The sequence below is a fragment of the Dipodomys ordii genome, unplaced genomic scaffold (assembly GCF_000151885.1).
Source record: "Dipodomys ordii isolate 6190 unplaced genomic scaffold, Dord_2.0 Scaffold107, whole genome shotgun sequence".
Taxonomy (NCBI): Eukaryota; Metazoa; Chordata; class Mammalia; order Rodentia; family Heteromyidae; genus Dipodomys; species Dipodomys ordii.
Genome location: NW_012267323.1, coordinates 2472324 through 2491388, shown reverse-complemented (window position 1 = coordinate 2491388; position 19065 = coordinate 2472324). Strand labels below are relative to the sequence as shown.

The 19065-nt window shown below is 40.5% G+C and overlaps 1 protein-coding gene across 1 annotated transcript in view; it reads left to right on the top strand.

The window, feature by feature from the left end:
- The window catches only part of Dock3 (dedicator of cytokinesis 3), a 187819-nt gene that overhangs the window by 106794 nt on the left and 61960 nt on the right, over nucleotides 1-19065 (top strand). The window contains exons 15-21 of the mRNA XM_013028052.1: nucleotides 1370-1495; nucleotides 11517-11641; nucleotides 13223-13385; nucleotides 14096-14202; nucleotides 14675-14846; nucleotides 15207-15304; nucleotides 18528-18611. Of these exons, the coding sequence (XP_012883506.1) occupies nucleotides 1370-1495; nucleotides 11517-11641; nucleotides 13223-13385; nucleotides 14096-14202; nucleotides 14675-14846; nucleotides 15207-15304; nucleotides 18528-18611 (875 nt within the window). The remainder of the gene's footprint in view (nucleotides 1-1369; nucleotides 1496-11516; nucleotides 11642-13222; nucleotides 13386-14095; nucleotides 14203-14674; nucleotides 14847-15206; nucleotides 15305-18527; nucleotides 18612-19065) is intronic.

Here is a 19065-nt window from a genome sequence, read left to right as displayed (position 1 = left end):
CAGATCTCAGCCTCCTGAGTAGCTAGGATTACAGGCGTGAGCCACCAGCGCCCGGCTCCTTCTTCAATATTTTGAAGCATCAAAATACTTTGAGCATCAAAAATTTTCTTTGGCTGGGTGTTGGTGGCTTACTCTTGTAATCCTAGCTACTCAGTAGGTTGAGATCTGAGGATCATCACTGAAAGCCAGCCCAGGCAGGAAAGGCCATGAAACTCTTATCTCCTATAAACCACTCAGAAAACTGGAAGTGGCGTTGTGGCTCAAGTGGTAGCATACTTGTCTTGAGCTGAAGAGCTCAGGGACATTGCCCAGGCCCAGAGTTCAAGCCCCATGACCAATAACAACAACAAAGTTTTCGTTTTCTCGGTAAGACAGGCTCCTGTGTCTCACACCTGTAATCCTAGCTACTCAGGGGCTGAGATCTAAGGATCATGGTTTAAAGCCAGGCCGGGCAGGAAATCCATGAGACTTATCTCCAGTTAACCACCAGAAAACCAGAAGTGGCACTGTGCCTTGAGCAAAAGAGGCTCAGGGACAGTGCCCAGACCCTGAGTTCAAGCCCTAGGACTGGCAACAAACAAACAAACAAAAAAAACTTTATGCTGGTGGCTCTTGCCTATTATCCTAGCTACATAAGAGACTGAACCCAGGAAGATGACAGTTTGAGGCCTGCAAGAACATGACATGAAATCCCTTCTTAATGCTGTGCACAGTGGCATGTACCTGTGTCATCCAGCTGTATGAGAAGTTGAAGTCAAGAGGATCATAGTTGCAGGCCAACTTAGGCAAAAAAGTTAACAAAATTCTATCTCAGTAGAAGAAAGCTGGTTTTGGTTATATATCTCAGCTTTGATGAGAAACTTATAATAGGCTGATTGTGGTCCAGGCACAGACCTGGACAAAAAGTGAGAATAACTAAAGGACTGGAAAGGTGTCTCAGTGGTAAATTGCTTGCCTAGGAAATCCAGGGAGTTCAAACCTCAGTATCACCAAAAGTTCCCTGCCCCCCCTCAGGAAAAATAGTGGCAAAGAAGAAAGAAAGAAGGTGCGAATGCAGTCATAATACTCAATGCATATTCTGTTAAGCTAGGAAAATTGAGGGGAAGGGTTGGGTTAGGAGGGATGGGGGAGAACAGTGAAAAAGGTGCATTGTACTTATAAACTGATTTGTTGAATGGTAATTCCTTTGTACAACTATTCAAAAGTAATAAGAATATAATTTAAAAGAAAGGAAAAGAATAAGAGTGGGCTATAGATCAATGGCAGAGCACTTCTCTAGCATGTTTATGGCACTGAAAAAAGAAAAAAATACAAAACGTTTCTATCTTTTCTAGACAATGATTCTGAATAAGGAAATATTTTTTTGTAGGTCTTATTATTTCTTTGCAACTTCTTCGCGGAGACATGGAACAGATTCGGAGAGAAAATCCCATGATATTTAATAGGGGATTGGCCTTTACAAGAAAATTGGGATTTCCTGATGTCATCATGCCAGGTATGCAGAACTTCTTGGGGATAGGAAGGAGATGGGGTAGAGTCCATTGCTCCACTCCTGAGCAGGTGGTGAGTTACGGTATAGAAGAGTCTGCAGCCATTGAATATGCCTCCACATCTGTGCATCCCATGTCTATTTACTCTCTTGTAAGCCTCTTTCCAGAAGCCCCACATCATGCTGTTAATGCAACCTGAAACTCCAGTAGATTGGCTTTGTAAAAGCTATATTTTAGGAACCCAAACACAATCCTTCACAGAGCTGCCTTTTTTGCCCTTTTTTCCTGTCAAATTCCTTAGAAAAGGATTGCCTCACAAGAACTTCCTGCTTACTAGAAAGAATGTTACCAAAAAAAGTGCTGCAATTTCAGTGAGTCCTGTTTGTATATAAATCATCTATATATTTTAATGTATCAGAAAAATGACTTAGGCAAATGGTAAATAGGCACTGTAAATAATAATACCTGACCAGTTTGTCTGTTATTGTCTCACCCTGCTACCTTATACCTAATCACGATCAGGGAGAAAAGTAGGAATGCATTGATTTTCTGTCATGGTTCCAGTGGGCTAGTGCCACACTTATATTTCCTAGGCAGGTAGAAAGAGATAGTTCTAGAGAAGTGGATAAAAATGGGCCATCAGAGCCAATAGGGCTGTTGGAAGTAAAGGAGAAATAGAGGCATGGTTCAGGTGGATGGCTGGTGATCTGATAACCAAGAAGATGAGAACAAAGAAAGGGAGATCAGACTTGAAAAATATCTGGTTGTCTAGATAGATTTCCAGAAGTCAACTTACTATTTCATTGGAGGTTTCTTACTCTGTTAAAAAAGAAGTTTATTTGCTACCCAAGTGACTCATGCCTCTAATCCTAGCTAAGTCAGGAGGCTGAAATCTGAAGATCAAGGTTCAAAGCCAGTCAGGCAGTAAAGTCTTGTGACTCTTAGCTTCAATTAACCAGCAAAAAACTGAGAATGGAAGGAAGTGTGGCTCAAACTGGTAGAGTGTTATCCTTGAGCAAAATACCTCAGGGACAGCGCCCATTCCCTGAGTTTAAGCCTCAAGACTGGCACATACACAAAAAGAAGCTTATTTGCTTTTGTTTAAGAGAGCAGGCCAAGGTAGACTAAAGTGATTATGATGATTTTAGGTATCACTTATTAAGTAGTACTTCACTAAATTCTCTTGTTGGAAACATTTCCAGTACATCCCCGAAGAGGAATATGGCTTGAGTATAAAGAACCCCATGCCGTGTGTTCCAGATGCCTTCTAGCTACTCTGAATGTGTCCAGATTTATTTCCATCACTCTCATTTTCTCTCCATGGACACTGAATGCAGAGCAAGCTGCTGCACACTGCTTTCATTTCCTACTCATAAACACAGGAGAGTCTTTTAAATGGGAAATTTAGGTCACTAGATCAATTATGTTTATTTCTAAATGCCAAGAAGACTTCATGCTTATGAAAGACCCCATCTCACTGTTGTAGAGGTGATTGCTCCATTTCTTTCATGCTTCAGTTCTCTTTGGACCTGGTAATCAAAGAGAGGAGCCAAAGCAGTCCCTGCCTTCTTGTCAATATTGCTTTGATAAAAAGAATAGTTAACAAAATTGATGTAGTTACTTTTTCTGACTTAGATATCCACACTGACAGAGTAAGGTGATATATTCTAAGACACAGCCAGGCACCAGTGGCTCATGAGTATAATCCTCAGTACTCAGGAGTGTAAGACCTGGAGGATTGCAGTTTGAAACTAGCTGGGGAAGAAAAGTCTACAATATTCTATCTCCAGTTAACTAGCAAAATTCTGGACTGGAGACATGGCTCACATGATAGAGTACCAGCCATAAGCTAGAAAGGCTGAGAGAGAGCACAAGTACTCTGCTACACCAAATATAAATATATACGTATATATAGGGGCAACATACATGCGCATGCGTGCGCGCGCACACACACACTCACTCTCACTCTCACTTCTTAGACATACTTTAAGTCTCTCTCTCCTTTTTTTTTTTTTTGGTTGGTCTTGGGGCTTGAACTCTGGGCCTGGGCTCTGTCCCTCAGCTCTTCAGCTCAAGGTGAGTGCTCTACCATTGAACCACAGTGCCACTTTTGGTTTTCTGAGTGGTTTATTGGAGATAAGAGTCTCACAGACTTTCTTGCCAGGGCTGGCTTTTAACCATCATCCTCGATCTCAACCTCCTGAATTGCTAGGATTACAGGTGTGAGTCAGCTGCGCCTGGCCCTTCTCTCCTTTTGAGAATTTCTAAGCTGGGCGCTGGTGGCTCACGCCTGTAATCCTACCTACTCAGGAGGCTGAGGATCGCAGTTCAAAGCCAGCATGGGCAGGACAGTCCGTGAGACTCTTACTTCCAATAAACCACTAGAAAACCAGAAGTGGCGCTGTGGCTCAAGCAGTAGAGTTCTGGCCTTGAGCTGAAGAGCTGAGGGACAGCGCCCAGGCCCAGAGTTCAGGCCCCACGACCAACCAAAAAAAAAAAAATATATATCCAGTCTAATAGCCAGTGTATAAGCTAAAAAATTAATAAATAATCCCTGATTTTAAAAATTAGTTAACAATATATGTAAATATATTTGATTCTAAGTTTCATAGAAAAAGATTTATGGAAAGAGATCTTTCATGGAGTATTCTATATCTTTTTGTATCTTTGGCATCAGACTTACAAAAATTTCTGTCTGGGGCTGGGAAGGTGGCTCAGTGGTAGAGCGCTTGCCTTGCATGTATGAGGCCCTGGGTTTGATTCCTCAGCACCACATAAGCAGAAAAAAGCCAGAAGTGGTGCTGTGGCTCAAGTGGTAGAGTGCTAGCCTTGAGCTGAAGAGCTGAGGGACAACGCCCAGGCCCAGAGTTCAAGCCCCATGACTGGCAAAAAAAGAAAAAAAAAAATTCTGTCTATGCTGAATATAACTGTAAATACAAATACCAAGCACTGGTGAGCCAAGCTATAGGTAAAGGAATTTCCCCTCTTGTGGGTAGCTAAAAGACCATATGGCCAGGCACTGATTGCTCATACCTGAAATCCTAGGTACTTAGAATGCTGAGATCTGAGGATCACGGTTTGAAGCCAACCTGGACAAGAAAGTCCATGAGACTCTTATCTCCAGATAACCACCAGAAAACCAGAAGCAGAGTTGAGGCTCAAAGTGGTAGAGCAGAAAAGCTCAGGGACAGTGCCCAGGCCCAGAGTTCAAGCCCATGACTGACAAAAAAAAAAAATCATTATATCACTATGTGATTTATCCTACAAGTAAGATGAGAGCACTTCTGGGAAGTCTCAAACAGGGCATTAAATGGCTACTTTCTGCATTTGCCTTTTAATTACTTAGTATTTACTGTAGCTGAAAGTTAGCAGTCATTTTTACATACTTTGTTTCCTTCTCTAACCTTTTTCCCTCCTTCGGGAAGAGCTTTTTGCACAGATGGCCACTCTTGTGCCTATGGGCTGTTAACAACTGCTAACTCTCATGATGTGCCCCAATATGCTGTTAGAACCGGTTTGTCATCTTTGGGCAAGGTGATGGGGCTTCACTTGCTGGTCCTGTTAGAGCAACAGGAATATGTATTTTTCATTGTGATAACCTTAATTTAGGAAGCAATGACCATAGCAAGTGAATTCCAAACTCTGGTCATCACCTGCTCCTGCAGAAGATTGTAGCGAGGCTGTGACAGTCCCTCAGCTTCACAGTACTGGTTTGGCCACATTACAAAAACATACAACTTCATCTTCTTGATACACAGACACATGGAGAACAAGAAAAGAAATCATGTCAGTAACTGTGAGCACTTCAGCACTTAAATCTAAGAAATTATAGTAAATGAAAAATTAGAATTACTTATAAACTGTGATCTTTATTCCAAAACTACCCGGCATTTGGCCGAAGTTCCCAAAAACTCATATGGAGAGGTCTTTTTTTGTCAGACTGGCCCAGATCTGTCCTTATCAAAATATATTAACTATATAGCCACACTTGTATCTAGCACAGCAATTTTACAAAGATCTTTCCGGCATTCTGTTGCTTTCCATTGGAATATATATACACACCAGGTAGATGGTGTGAGAAGATGGTATTTTCCCCTACCCCATAACTGAATTCTTGACAGGAGAGCCATCCAATTATGCTTATGGCTTATAGTAAAAGGGAAGAGGCATCACATGATTCTGGGAGCCATCACCTTCATCAAAGAAAGGCATGCTAACCCAGAAAATTACCATCTTAATTATAAAAGAAAAAAGAAATAGTGAAATTTAACCTTTTGTTGGTTGATCACTGTATTTTCTGGGTTCTTCTTTTTTCCATCCAGACTCATTTTAGTCCAGTACAAGGTTAGTAACTTTATAGAACACTTTCAGTTCCTTCCTAGATTTTTTAAAAAGATGATGATTAGAGAAATGAGAATAGTAACATTGTTGCCTGTGACTCACCTGTTAGAGTTAGCCATAATAATATTTTAAAGATAGTCCTGGCCATCTCCACTTCTGCAGCTGAGTCACCCTTCATGTGTGAAAATATTGTACCTGGACTGCAGTATAGCCAAAAGACTTATAAATAACCTAAAAAGAATGATCTGAAACCTCCTGTTCAAGAAGGAACTGTATTGTTTTCTAGACCATGTCTTAAGTCAGCAGAGATGTGCCTGTAGTACCTGTATCTTTCTGTTATTTCTTATCTTGGAAATTCTGTGCCATGGCAGTGGAATTTCAGAGCTTTATTATGGCTCTTGGGAAATAAACATTTAACCTGTTTTCTAAGTCTTAAATTTCTAAGGTTGTTATTGACTGTTATGATTTGGTCAAGTTTCATGTAAAAGAGTCTTCTGTCTTGTCATAAGCAGTCCACCTTTATTAGTATGTTTGCCCCTAAACCAGTGGTCTTTAACTTTAGTGTACATTGAGATCACCTACAAGGCTTGGGAAACCCTATATTTCTGAGATCATCTCAAGACTTTCTAAGTCAGTAGCATTGAGTGGGCCCAACACAAGTTCTCAAGTAATGTTAATACTGCTGATCTGGGAATCCATTTGAGAGCCATGTCCTAGAAAATATTCTACTTTTGGGATGTTTTACACTTCCTGAGCCAGATCTGAGGCAAACACTGCTCCTTTCCAGGTTGCCCTAGACTTGCCCATTAGAAAACAGCTATGCATATATGCGTCCCTCAAGAAGGCCCTTTGATTTAGTCCTTGTGCTCAGAAATACACTTTTTCTTTGATACCTGTTTTTAAAAGTGCATGCTTCATCACTGACCTGCAAGTGATGTTTCTTTCTTTTCCTGTTTGTCTTAAATTGTTCTTGTTTCTTTCTGTGCTGTCCGCTTATTCTCGCCCCTTTATTTCTGATGCAGAGATGAAGATAGTTGGGTGTAAGTTCCTGGTTTTTTGTGTCTTGTCTGCTCATGGCCTGCTTGTTCCCATCTTCATTTGTTTCATGGAATGTTACAATACTGGGAATGGATCATGTGCATTATTAATCCTTCATCAGCCTCACCTTCCTGTGTAACTGACAAGACCTTAAAAAAAAGCCACCAGCCCACCTTTAATCACTGTGTATATTGGAATATTTAGTAAGGCATAACACTCTTAGGTATGTAGATACAGGAAAGAATTTTTATGAGATAGATAAGTTACTCTACAAGAAAACGAGTAGTGTTTGTCCCAAGCTATGGAGTATCATAAAGGTGCAGAAAGTTTTATTTTTTCAGCTCTGCTAGGACATGTTTGATAAGAAGGACAGACACAGACATGTCCTTTAGAAGACAGCTCTTCTTAAGAAGAATAATGAAATTATTTACTACTACTCGGTGGATAGTACTGTGGTCAGTCTGAAACTTTGGCTGCTTGAGACTTGGGACTGCTTGACCTGATGGCATTTTTTTTTCTTCTTCTTCTTCTTTTTTTTGTGTGTGTGTGGGGGGGGAGGGGGCTTGAACTCGGCGTGGGCGCTGTCAGTTCCTCAGCTCTTCAGCTCAAGGCTAGTGTTTTACCACTTGAGCCACAATGTCACTTCCAGTTTTCTGAGTGGTTTATTGGAGATAAGAGTTTCACAGAGTTTCCTGCCTGGGCTGGCTTTGAACCCAGATCCTCAGATTTCAGCCTCCTGAGTAGCTAGGATTACACCAGTGTGAGCCACTGGCGCCCGGCTGGCTTTTTTTTTTTTTTTGTCGTTCGTGGGACTTGAACTCTGGGCCTGAGCGCTGTCCCTCAGCTCTTCAGCTCAAGGCGAGCACTCTTATCACTTGAGCTACAGCACCACTTCTGGTTTTGTGGTGGTTTATCAGAGATAGGAGTTTCATAGACTTGCCTGCCCAGCCTGGCTTTGAACTGTGATCCTCAGATCTGAGCCTCCTAAGTAGCTAGGATTACAGGCGTGAGCCACCAGTGCCCAGCATGGCATTTTTATTTTTAATGAGGCTTTGGCATTATCTCTGAGCAACAGTTTGGCAGTGATCACTACTGGTCTCACAAGAAGTTGGAATGTCATCACATTCCTGACCCCCCTCAAAAGATTAACTATATACAGTGATGTCACCCTTTGCCCCTCTTGTCAGCCTGTTAGAGCAGAGGTTATCACTAGTTTTGCAGTGGTATAATCCAGGAACTAGAGACATTGTGAGGAAAATAGAGCCCATCTTTTCTGAGTAATTTAATGTTCTTCCAAGAAGTCTTCTACCCTCCAAAATAAGAACTGCAAAGCAATTCCTCAATAAAGCAATATCTACTACAAAATAAAATATATCTGAAATTCCTCATATGGTGGCAGCTATCTCCATATCTTGATGATTGCTGATACTAGCCTTCTTCCTTTTTTGACAAGAGATAGGATTGGTGTAATCCCAATTGTCTGTGTTTTCTGGAAGGAAGTTCTTGTTTTCTAGGAGAAGGAAATCACATCTGAAGTGCCCTGACAATCATATCTATAAAAAAGTATAAATCATATAGTATTAAGCACTATTTTCACTTGAATGCAGAACTTCCTAATTTGTGGTAGGAATAATTTATACAGGAGAGCTAAATATAATAATACAAACCAGAGTGAGTACCCACCCTTGTGTGGGACTTATAGACCATTTCTTCTGAGATGGAATTTCACATAGGCTGGAACCTTTTTTTTTCCCTGGTCATGGGCCTTGAACTGTGGGCTTGGGCTCAGTCCCTGAGCTCTTCAGCTCAAGGCGAGTGCTCTACTACCTGAGCCACAGTGCCACTTCCAGTTTTCTGGTAGTTAATTGGAGATAAGAGTCTCATGGATTTTCCTGCCCTGGCTGGCTTTGAACTATGATCTCAGATCTCAGCCTCCTTAGTAGCAAGGATTATAAGCGTGAGTCACTAGTGCCTGGCGAGGCTGGTATGTTGTAAAACATAAGGCCTTAAATTCCCAGACCAGGCTGGATTTTCTATCAAGAGATTGCTTTACTAAAAGAAAATGTTCTGTTGCTTGAGCTACACCTCAAGGTTCCCGAGACCTCTAAATAGACTGTTCTCAGAATAAACCTACAAGATATGTCATGAGCTCTGATTCTCTAGAATCATACTAGTATAGGATGCATGTCTTTGGAAGGTCAAACCTATTTACTGGATCCTTGGCATATAACCCCACTGTCAACAGTGCTCCAGTACCTAAGATTTCTTCTTAGACCTTTTTTTCCATAAGGACCTCGAGTATTTCAGGCCAATCACGATGTGATGAGGTGGCTTCAGCCTCATTTTTTTGGTCTCCAGCAGCTACTGGTGTAGAATCACAAAAATAGGATTTTTAAATGTATAGTTGAAATGTAGTGTAGCTATTTTTATATACAAATATTTCAAGCAAGGAATTGGCAAATGATATCTAGTCAACAATCTGCTTTTGTACTGATTCCCAGCTGAGAGAGAGGGGGGAGAAGAGAGAGAGACAGAGAGAGACAGAGAAACAGAGAGAGCACACAAGAGTGTGTGCATGTTGTTATCCCTTCCACTTATGATTATCCCATTAAAGTTCCAAAACATTTTATTTAAGGGCATATTTATGTAGCATGGTCAGTCTTCATTGAGAGACATAGAAATAAATAGTGCTTATAGAAGAATAGTGATAATAGCTAACAGATAACTCTTTTTAAAAGCCACAAGGGCCAGGCACTGGTGGCTCACACCTGTAATCCTAGCTACTTAGCAGGCTGAGATGTGAGGATCATGGTGTAAAGGCAGCCTGTGCAGGAAAGTCCTTGAGACTCATCTCCAATTAACCACTGAAAAAATCCAGAAATGGAACTGTGGCTCAAGTGGTAGTGTCTTGAGCAAGAAAGCTCAAAGACTGTACTGAGGCCCTGAGTTCAAGCCCCAGGACTCACAGAAAGCCACAGCTATTAATCTTTAGAATAAAGGTTCTCCAGGAAGTGATAACAGCAGTAATATTTAAACCAAGCATCTAGTCTCTAGACATTAAAATCTCTAGATTATTTCCTGTTAAGTAAATTTTTCTAGAAACTGAATACTTAATTTCCATAGGGAAGCTAATGCGCAACTAGTAAATTTTTGTTTTCCCAGAGGATGAAGATGGCTCTGTTACAGTTTAAGAATTCAGGTGTATAGCTTGGAGGCATGGCTCAAATAAATGGTAAAGCACCTGCCTAGCAAGTGGGAGGCCCTGAGTTCAAACTCCAGAACCATCTGAAACAAAAAAACAGATGTAACCAATTCTATTCCAATGTATTCTAACCAGTATAATTCCATTATAGTAGCAAGAGCCCATGGGGTTGCTAATTAGGTTTGAATTTTGAACTTTGAGGATTTTCAGTACTTTTAGAACTTTTTTTATGCAGCCTGTATTCTCACAGTAGCAAACATGAATTTTGTGTTTTTCTTCTCTTTCTTCCTGCTTTTCCACCCCTTCTACACACCTGAGCGTTGTTAATGGTACACTAGGAGGAGCCCAAGAAAGATGTCCAAAGAAAGTGGATTAATGTTTCAAATTCATCAACATTCCAAATAGAGGATCTACCCAACCTAGGAGGAAACTCTAAACAGATTGTAAGGATGGACAACCTCAGTGCTGCCCCACATATACATAACAGCTGAATTTTCAGAATTCATTTCCCTCTTCCCTTCATGGTAGCTCTGGGAGTGTTTGTTTGGAAAGCAGGATGCTATTCACAGATTACAGAAATTTCCCAGGGCTCTCACAGAAAGAATAATTAATTTTCTTGGACTACTCTTCTTCACTTGAGCCCAAGTATTTTGAAAAACTTGATTATGCGTCCAAATAACTGTGATAAGGTTGCCCTCCAAGACAAGAGAGGTGATCTGTAGAAGGAAAGGACTAATCATGAAGATTCTAGAAGAAAGCTGATTTTTTGTCAGTCTTGTTTATTCTTGTTTCATGCATGAGAGACATTCAGATGCTTCCACAATTAGACATTGGTACAGAAAAAGGCATTATCATACTCCTATGAACAAACCCAAAAACTCATTTACCAACCAAAACCAAATCTTGTTTCTGTCATTGTGATTCTAGATAGTGAATGTATTTCAGTGTGCCAGTTTTTCTAAGAACTGAAGTAGAAAGAATATCTGGCTTTTGAATTGGCTTGCTTGTAAGTGAATTATGTGGTCACTTTTCAGTTGGTTGCTGTAGGCTGCTAACACATATTCTCTTTGGTTTTACATGTTTTTCTTAGCCATTTTCTGCCTTTGCATATCCCCCCACCCCCCTGCTTCTACTATGTTTTTGAAAGTCAAAAACATCCATTGTAAAAGCATCCATAGTTGAGGGGCTTAGTTTATAATCATTGTTCTAGAGAAGAAAGAGACTGAGAAGTCTGAATAAGAGACGACTACCCTCAATAAACTGGTGAACTTTAGCCCTTAGACACGTGACTAACCTTCCCGGTACTGCTGCACTGAGATTGATAGAATGTTCATTGTTATTAACCAAGCTTGGAATGATCACCTACCTGAGCCCCTGAAGATCCAAATGCCAACGGGGCATGTGAATTCTGTGGCTATGAGAACATGGCATCTCTTTCCTCACAGGTGATATCCGCAATGACCTGTACCTAACCCTGGAGAAGGGGGATTTTGAGAGAGGAGGAAAGAGTGTACAAAAGAATATTGAAGTGACCATGTATGTGCTTTATGCAGATGGAGAGATCTTGAAGGTAAGGCTTACAAGTCAGTCATTTGTAATGGAAGCTAATGTAGTAGTTCTAATATTTTGGTGGACATTGTCCAGAGACTCAGTCCCTTCAATCAGGACTGAATCCATCCTGCATGTATTTTTTCTCTGCCTTTTCCTCTCTTCAAGGAAACCTTACAATGTGTTTCAATAAAGACTTCCAATATCAGATAACCTTTGCAGAAGTTCTTACTAATGTCTGCCCTGAATGCCTTCTGCTCCAGTTTAGACCTATTTATTCCCTCTAGTTCTGTCCTATATGTTACCTCTTCTGCCATTCTGCCTAAGCATAGAGCTGCCTGCTTTTGGTACTGGATATGAGATCTCACTTCATCTTTTATTCCTTAAGCTGACACAGAAAATTATACTTATATTTTGATCAAGGTGGGACTTTGATGTTTACTTGATGGTAGCAAGTTATGGGAAAAAGAATATCACACTCAGCTCTGGGTTCAAGTCATTTTAACACAATGATCCTCTGTCACTCTTCACTGAGAATGGAGACCTGGAAGTGTTGTTTTTCTGTTGTCACTGTGTTCGTTTTTTCCTCTAGCATGTCATGGTAGTGAACATGGGAATAGTAAGTCACTACTTGCAGAAAGCAAACCTCACCTCTTTGTATTGGCAGCAGCCAATTATCCCCCAAAGCAAGACAGAAATGTTGAAATAGCTTGAACTCTGGGTATGAGTACTGTCCCTCAGCTCTTCAGCTCAAGGCGAGTGCTCTACCACTTGAGCCACAGTGCTACTTCAAGTTTTCTGGTAGTTTATTAGAGATGAGAGTCTCACGGACTTTCTGACCCGGGTTGGCTTTGAACCGCGATCCTCAGATCTCAGCCTCCTGAGTAGCCAGGATAACAGGCCTGAGCCACCAGTGCCCGGCCGATTGATTGATTGATTTATATTAAAAGCCCAACTCAAAGTCATAGACTTTCCCAGCATTTGGATGAAGAATGCTAAGATTAGCAGCACTGTCAACTATTTATGTCAGCCATGTGTGGATATTAGATGCTCCTGATTGTCCAGAGCTTCCTATCCTCCAAGGAAGGATCATTCCCCCAAGACTGCATCTTTGTGGCAACATTCAGGAGCTGGCTTAAATCTGTCCTATTTTGTTTATCTCCAATGAAAATTAGTAAAGAGTGACCTACAATGCTAGTCCAGCATTGCACTGAGGAAAATTAGAAAACAAGGTCTCTTCTTTTTAAAATTTAGTACTTCTTGATCTAGTGAAATAATACCAGAGTTTTAGTATTTCTTCCTGATCTAGTGAAATGTTATGCCTATTTGACTCTGTCATGAACCTCATTATTTCATTTTTCAATGTTGATGAAAAGTGTGCCTTAGTAATAAGGACTAAGGGCAGAAGTAACTGCAAAATCCTTATACCATCCATACAACTGTTTTCAAAAGTATCAGCTTTAAGTCAAATGCATTCTCATCTTAGATTTGGCCTAGCGCAAAATAAAATATTTACATTGGAGAAAGGGAAGTGTTGGCAACACAGAGAAATTGAGATGTTCCTTTTATGAAGATAACATGATATTTTGCTTCTTTCTTCCAGGATTGCATCAGCTTGGGTTCAGGAGAGCCCAATAGGAGTTCCTATCACTCTTTTGTCCTCTACCACAGCAATAGTCCTCGTTGGGGAGAAATTATCAAATTGCCTATCCCCATTGACAGATTCCGGGGCTCCCACTTGCGCTTCGAGTTCAGACATTGTTCCAGTGAGTGAAACTTCCCTTCACATTCCCTTGAGGACATGAATATAGTACTCCTCTCTGGAATGAAATTAAAAGGATTCTTATGAAAGAAAAAAAATGAGGAGCTGAGAGTAAATGGATCCTTAGAAATCAGATGCCATCAGAGGCTGTACTGAGGACTGTAAAAGCAATGGTTCAAAGCTGTAAGATCTAGTATTGACCCTTCTTACTGTCATCATCATTCTCCTTTGGGTGTTACCCTTAAACCTATTAAACTGCTTCTTTTTTTTTTTTTTTTTTGGGTCTGGTCGTGGGGCCTGAACTCTGGGCCTGGGCGCTGTCCCTCAGCTCTTCAGCTCAAGGCGAGCGCCCTACCACTTGAGCCACAGCGCCACTTCCGGCTTTTTTCTTTTTGCTTAGGTGGTGCTGAGTAATCGAACCCAGGGCCTCAGGCATGCAAGGCAAGCACTCTACCACTGAGCCACCTTCCCAGCCCCTTAAGCTGCTTCTTAAAAGAACCCTTCTTAAAGGCCAGTTTTGTTTGGATTCTGGTAGTCTGTATATATCAGAGTATAAATAGCAACTCATTCCAGCATACTTATCATTCCTGCAGTTAGCTTGTTTTATCTAGTTAATGAAAGAAAAGAGGGACAAAAGAATGTGACAAGGGCCAGGGGAATTTCTACGAAGAAGAGTGGAGAGCAAAAGCAAATAACACTTTTCTCTGATTGTAGCAAAGGACAAAGGGGAAAAGAAACTCTTTGGCTTTGCATTCTCACCCTTGATGCGTGATGATGGCACCACCCTCTCTGATGATATTCACGAGCTTTATGTGTACAAGGTATGGGATTTGGCTGTCTTCATCCCCACCTTTTCCCTGTGGCCACTCTTGTACGTGGTTCTCAGGTGGTTTTCATTGGATTGAGTTCTAAGCTGTGTGCTGGTGGTGGCAACAGGACAGCTAACAAGAGGCTTTTGTTTTCTAAGTATACTGAACTTCCTCCCATAACTAACACTGATAAACCCTTTGTGTCCCACCTCCCACTTAGCAGGGTGGAAATCCATTCCTAACTCCTCTATTCTATTATGGTCTTAGCTAGTACCTTATGAGACATGTTATTTGTAATTATGGCACGGTCAGCTGTCACCACATGTTCTATTTAAAAGGCACACTGATTGTTCTGGAAAGTTTCTAAACAGAAAGCACTCTTCCGAGAGGACTTGAGGAACAAGGTCCAACAAGTAGTAACTTATATATTCTTTGGAACGTAGTTTTTGTGCTTTGTCAATTGTCTACTTTTTATTCCCTACAGTGTGATGAGAATAGCACATTTAACAACCATGCTCTATACCTGGGCCTGCCCTGCTGCAAAGAAGATTACAACGGCTGCCCTAATATCCCCTCTAGCCTCATCTTCCAGCGCAGCACAAAAGAATCTTTCTTCATTTCTACACAACTCTCTTCTACCAAACTCACCCAGAATGGTAGGTAATGATGCCTGAAGGGTAATGTCCTCCATTGACTACCGTCATTGGTTCCCTGTTGATAGTGCATATTAAAGGAAACAGATCAATACTTCAGGATTCAGTAGGGTCTTTTTTCCATTTCAAGTTGAAGGAATGCTCAATAATAGCAACCTACAAGCTTTCCCATGGTTTTAGTAGCTCCACAGTTTAAGGTAAACAAATACCTCTTTGACCTTGATCTCAGCACTGAAGAGTATGTTGTGATGCTCACAGCTAGTTCTCTTCATTTAGATCCCTTGTGTCCTTTTTGTAAGAGAGCCTGGCCTTGCTTAATCATAGAAGACTAAGGGTTCACCATCTTTTGGACTTGCTTTCTAGTGGACCTCCTTGCTCTATTGAAATGGAAGGCCTTTCCAGATCGGATCATGGATATCCTAGGGCGGCTGCGGCATGTCAGTGGGGAAGAAATTGTTAAGGTATGTTTTCCATAATTTCAAACACATTTCCTAAGAGAGAATCTTGGCAGAAGACTTTTTGCTTCTTCATTATTTTTCCCAGTAAGTGTCTTAAGACCATTTCTCCAGATACATAACAGTAAATAGGAATATTTTTGGAAGTTTTTCTTGATAGTTGTTTTGTTGTTAGCTGCCTTATTTAAAATTACACACACACACACACACACACACGTGTATAAACATACACATATGTGTACATATATACATATACTTATATGTACATATACACATATACATATATACATATGTATAAACACACATATGTACATATATACATATACATATATATACATACACACTCTATCAGGCTTATTATGTTGTAAAAACTATATTTAAATCTATATTTAAGGTGATGTACAAACCAGCTGTAATAGCAGCTCTTGGGATGCAGAGACAGGAGGATCACAAATTCAAGGTTGGGATATTTAGTGAAACCCTATAGCAGAACAACCAAACAACAACAAAAACCTTTTTTTTTTTTTTTGGGGTCCAGTTGTGGGGCCTGAACTCTGGGCCTGGGCGCTGTCCCTCAGCTCTTCAGCTCAAGTCTAGCGCTCTACCACTTGAGCCACTGCGCCACTTCTGGCTTTTTTCTTTTTGCTTATGTGGTGCTGAGGAATCGAACCCAGGGCCTCATGCATGCAAGGCAAGTGCTCTACCACTGAGCCACCTTCCCAGCCCCAACAAAAACCATTTTAAAGTTATAAATCCAACTTTATTTCCAGTAGGCAAAATGGGTAGTAGGAAAAGTATTTTCAAGAACTGATCCCAGTGTTTTGGGCTGTATGTATTTGTTCCTTTGATTCTCTTTTCTCTTCTTTTGGTCTCTTCCTTATTTCCCTTATTTTGTAACTATTTTGCCACAAACTTAGCCTAATGTCTTTCTAGCAGCTCTGTTCTCCTAATTATAATAACTCTGAGTGCTGCACACTAACGAATCTGTTAATTTTGCTCCATCTCTCACTTTTAATACATGCCAAGGTAGCTTCTTTACCTCTACCTCAACTGCTTTCTATAGATGCCTATGTGATATTTTCCATCTATTACCCATAAATGGACTGCCAGAAACACTTTCAGTCCTCAGTTGACTGCATAGGTATTTTCTGGGCAGATTGCTTGCCTACCTGTTTTTAGCTGAAGAGTACCCCAAGTACTTAGTGGTGAAAGGCCATCAGAAAAATCCTACATGATGATCTGAACTCTGCTGAAAAAAGTGGAGGAGCCTTCACTCATCAGGAAGAAAAAATAGAATATAAGTACAGATTAAATCTCAAGAAATCATCCTGTCCGTAATGAGTATTTTTAGCTCTGCATCACTAGTACAGATAATTTAGTATGGCTGCTTTCATTTTGTTGCTCCATTGACTTGGTAATATACAATAAAGTACCTTCAAATAAGCAATAGTTTTAAAGTATGTGTGCCCTTATTAAGTTACTGTATTAATTTTGTTTTAATCAAATTATGATTTTTAATAATCATAGACAAGGCAATACTAGTTTTGAAGCTTAAGATAAAAATAATTTGTTTTTTTGTTTGTTTTTTTTTGGGGTCCGATCGTGGGGTCTGAACTCTGGGCCTGGGCGCTGTCCCTCAGCTCTTCAGCTCAAGGCTAGCGCTCTACCACTTGAGCCACAGAACCACTTCCGGCTTTTTTCTTTTTGCTTATGTGGTGCTGAGGAATCGAACCCAGGGTCTCAGGCATGCAAGGCAAGTGCTCTACCACTGAGCCACCTTCCCAGCCCGGATAAAAATCATTTGTATTTTTAGCATATTTAAAATAACAATCACTACACAGACAGGAGTCTGTAGGTTTGTTTTCAAAGTTGTCATTTTCCTGACAGGAGAACATCTGCTAAAGTATCTAGTTTAGCATCTGTGTCAGTTTAGCCAGAAGAGAATATACTGGCATTTTGTTATTGTTATTATTTTACTTTTTCTTGGAAAAATTTTAAGTATACCTATAGTAGCAGCAGTAAGAAAAAGTCTATATGTATCCCTCACCTGGTTTCAACAACCTTTAAACTAATCTTGATCCATCAATACCCTAATCTATACTTTTACCTCATGTTGTTTTGAAGTGAATTGTAAATGTTGTCATTAAATGGGATTTGACTAGCAAGATGTTAGATTTGAATTTTCCAGACTCAAAATATTCATTAGTACTTATTTATACTCCTTTTATTTTTGCAATGCACATGCTCCAAAACAGCAAAAAACTCTGCCAGATTTCTTACCCATGTTCACAGCTCTCTTTGATTGTATTCTCCCTTGCCCTGCAATACTAATTCCCAAGCCAAAAAAAAAAAGTTTCTCTAGGTAAATCTTAGCTTTCCATATAATTAATAAAGAGAAAAAGACTACTAGTAGAACGCTTTGAGTTCCCAATAAAGAGAATTCTTTTTCTCAAAATGAACTTGGCATCAGAATAACTGGTTCTTTTATGTCAAAATTAATATTCTACTGTAGTATCCTACTTTTTTAAGGTAATTGCTCTTTACTTAGAAGTTCAACACCTCGGGCTGGGAAGGTGGCTCAGCGGTAGAGTGCTTGCCTTGCATGTATGAGGCCCTGGGTTCAATTCCTCAGCACCACATAAGCATAAAAAGCCGAAAGTGGTGCCGTGGCTTAAGTGGCAGAGGGCTAGCCTTGAGCCGAAAAGCTGAGGGACCATGCCCAGGCCCAGAGTTCAGGCCCCATGACCAACCAAAAAAAAAAAAAAAAGAAGTTCAGCACCTCTTCCAAAAGGAAAAGCCTTTCTGTGTCTCTCTCATAATCTTTTGATCATAAGAAAACACCCCAAGTCTCTGTAGTTATCCCTTAGCTTGGTGGAAACAGCATATTAGATTATCATTTTTTTTTTTTTTGGCGGTCGTGGGGCCTGAACTCTGGGCCTGGGCACTGTCCCTCAGCTCTTTAGCTCAAAGCTAGTGCTCTACCACTTGAGCCACTGCCACTTCCGACATTTTCTGCTTATGTGGTGCTGAGGAATCGAACCTAGGACCTCATGCATGCAAGGCAAGCACTCTACCACTGAGCCACCTTCCCAGCCCGATTTTGTTATTTTTTTAAGGTTCTATGAGGTCTTTCACTTCATTTACTGGGAGCTAAATTTATTGGTGTGTAAAGTTTGATCATGCATTCAAGGCCTGAGACCTGAATCCTTTTCTTCTTATATTGTTTCAGTTTCTGCAGGATATTTTAGACACACTGTTTGTGATTTTGGATGATAATACAGAGAAATATGGCCTGTTGGTTTTTCAGTCTCTGGTAAGTCACTTCCTGACAATTAATTTTTTACTAATTATTCCTGTCACATGCTTCAATAGAGTTTAAGGGAAACAGTTCATTAGAGTGAATCAGCAGAAGGTGCAGAAAAGAGACTGAAGAATGTTACCCAAGAAAGACTGCAAATTAACCTCTGCCAGGCAGATCTCTAAGATGTTATGTTGAATTCAGCTTGGTCACATTGAGACCTAGGCTTTATAGATCTGGATTATCAGTCTCATTGCTATTTACAAGATTGCTTGGACCCTGAAATAGTGACTTACACTAGCAATCAGTTCAGAGACTAATAGAGGAAATCAGATGGCCCATTCCTCTTATCTGATAAAGTAGAATAGAGCTACTGGGAAAAGAAGAAACTCAGGCTAGTCTTTAGAGACCTGTACAGTTCCGGAAGTCTCTAAAGACTCTCTCCCTCTATGCATTTGTTTCAGAGCCA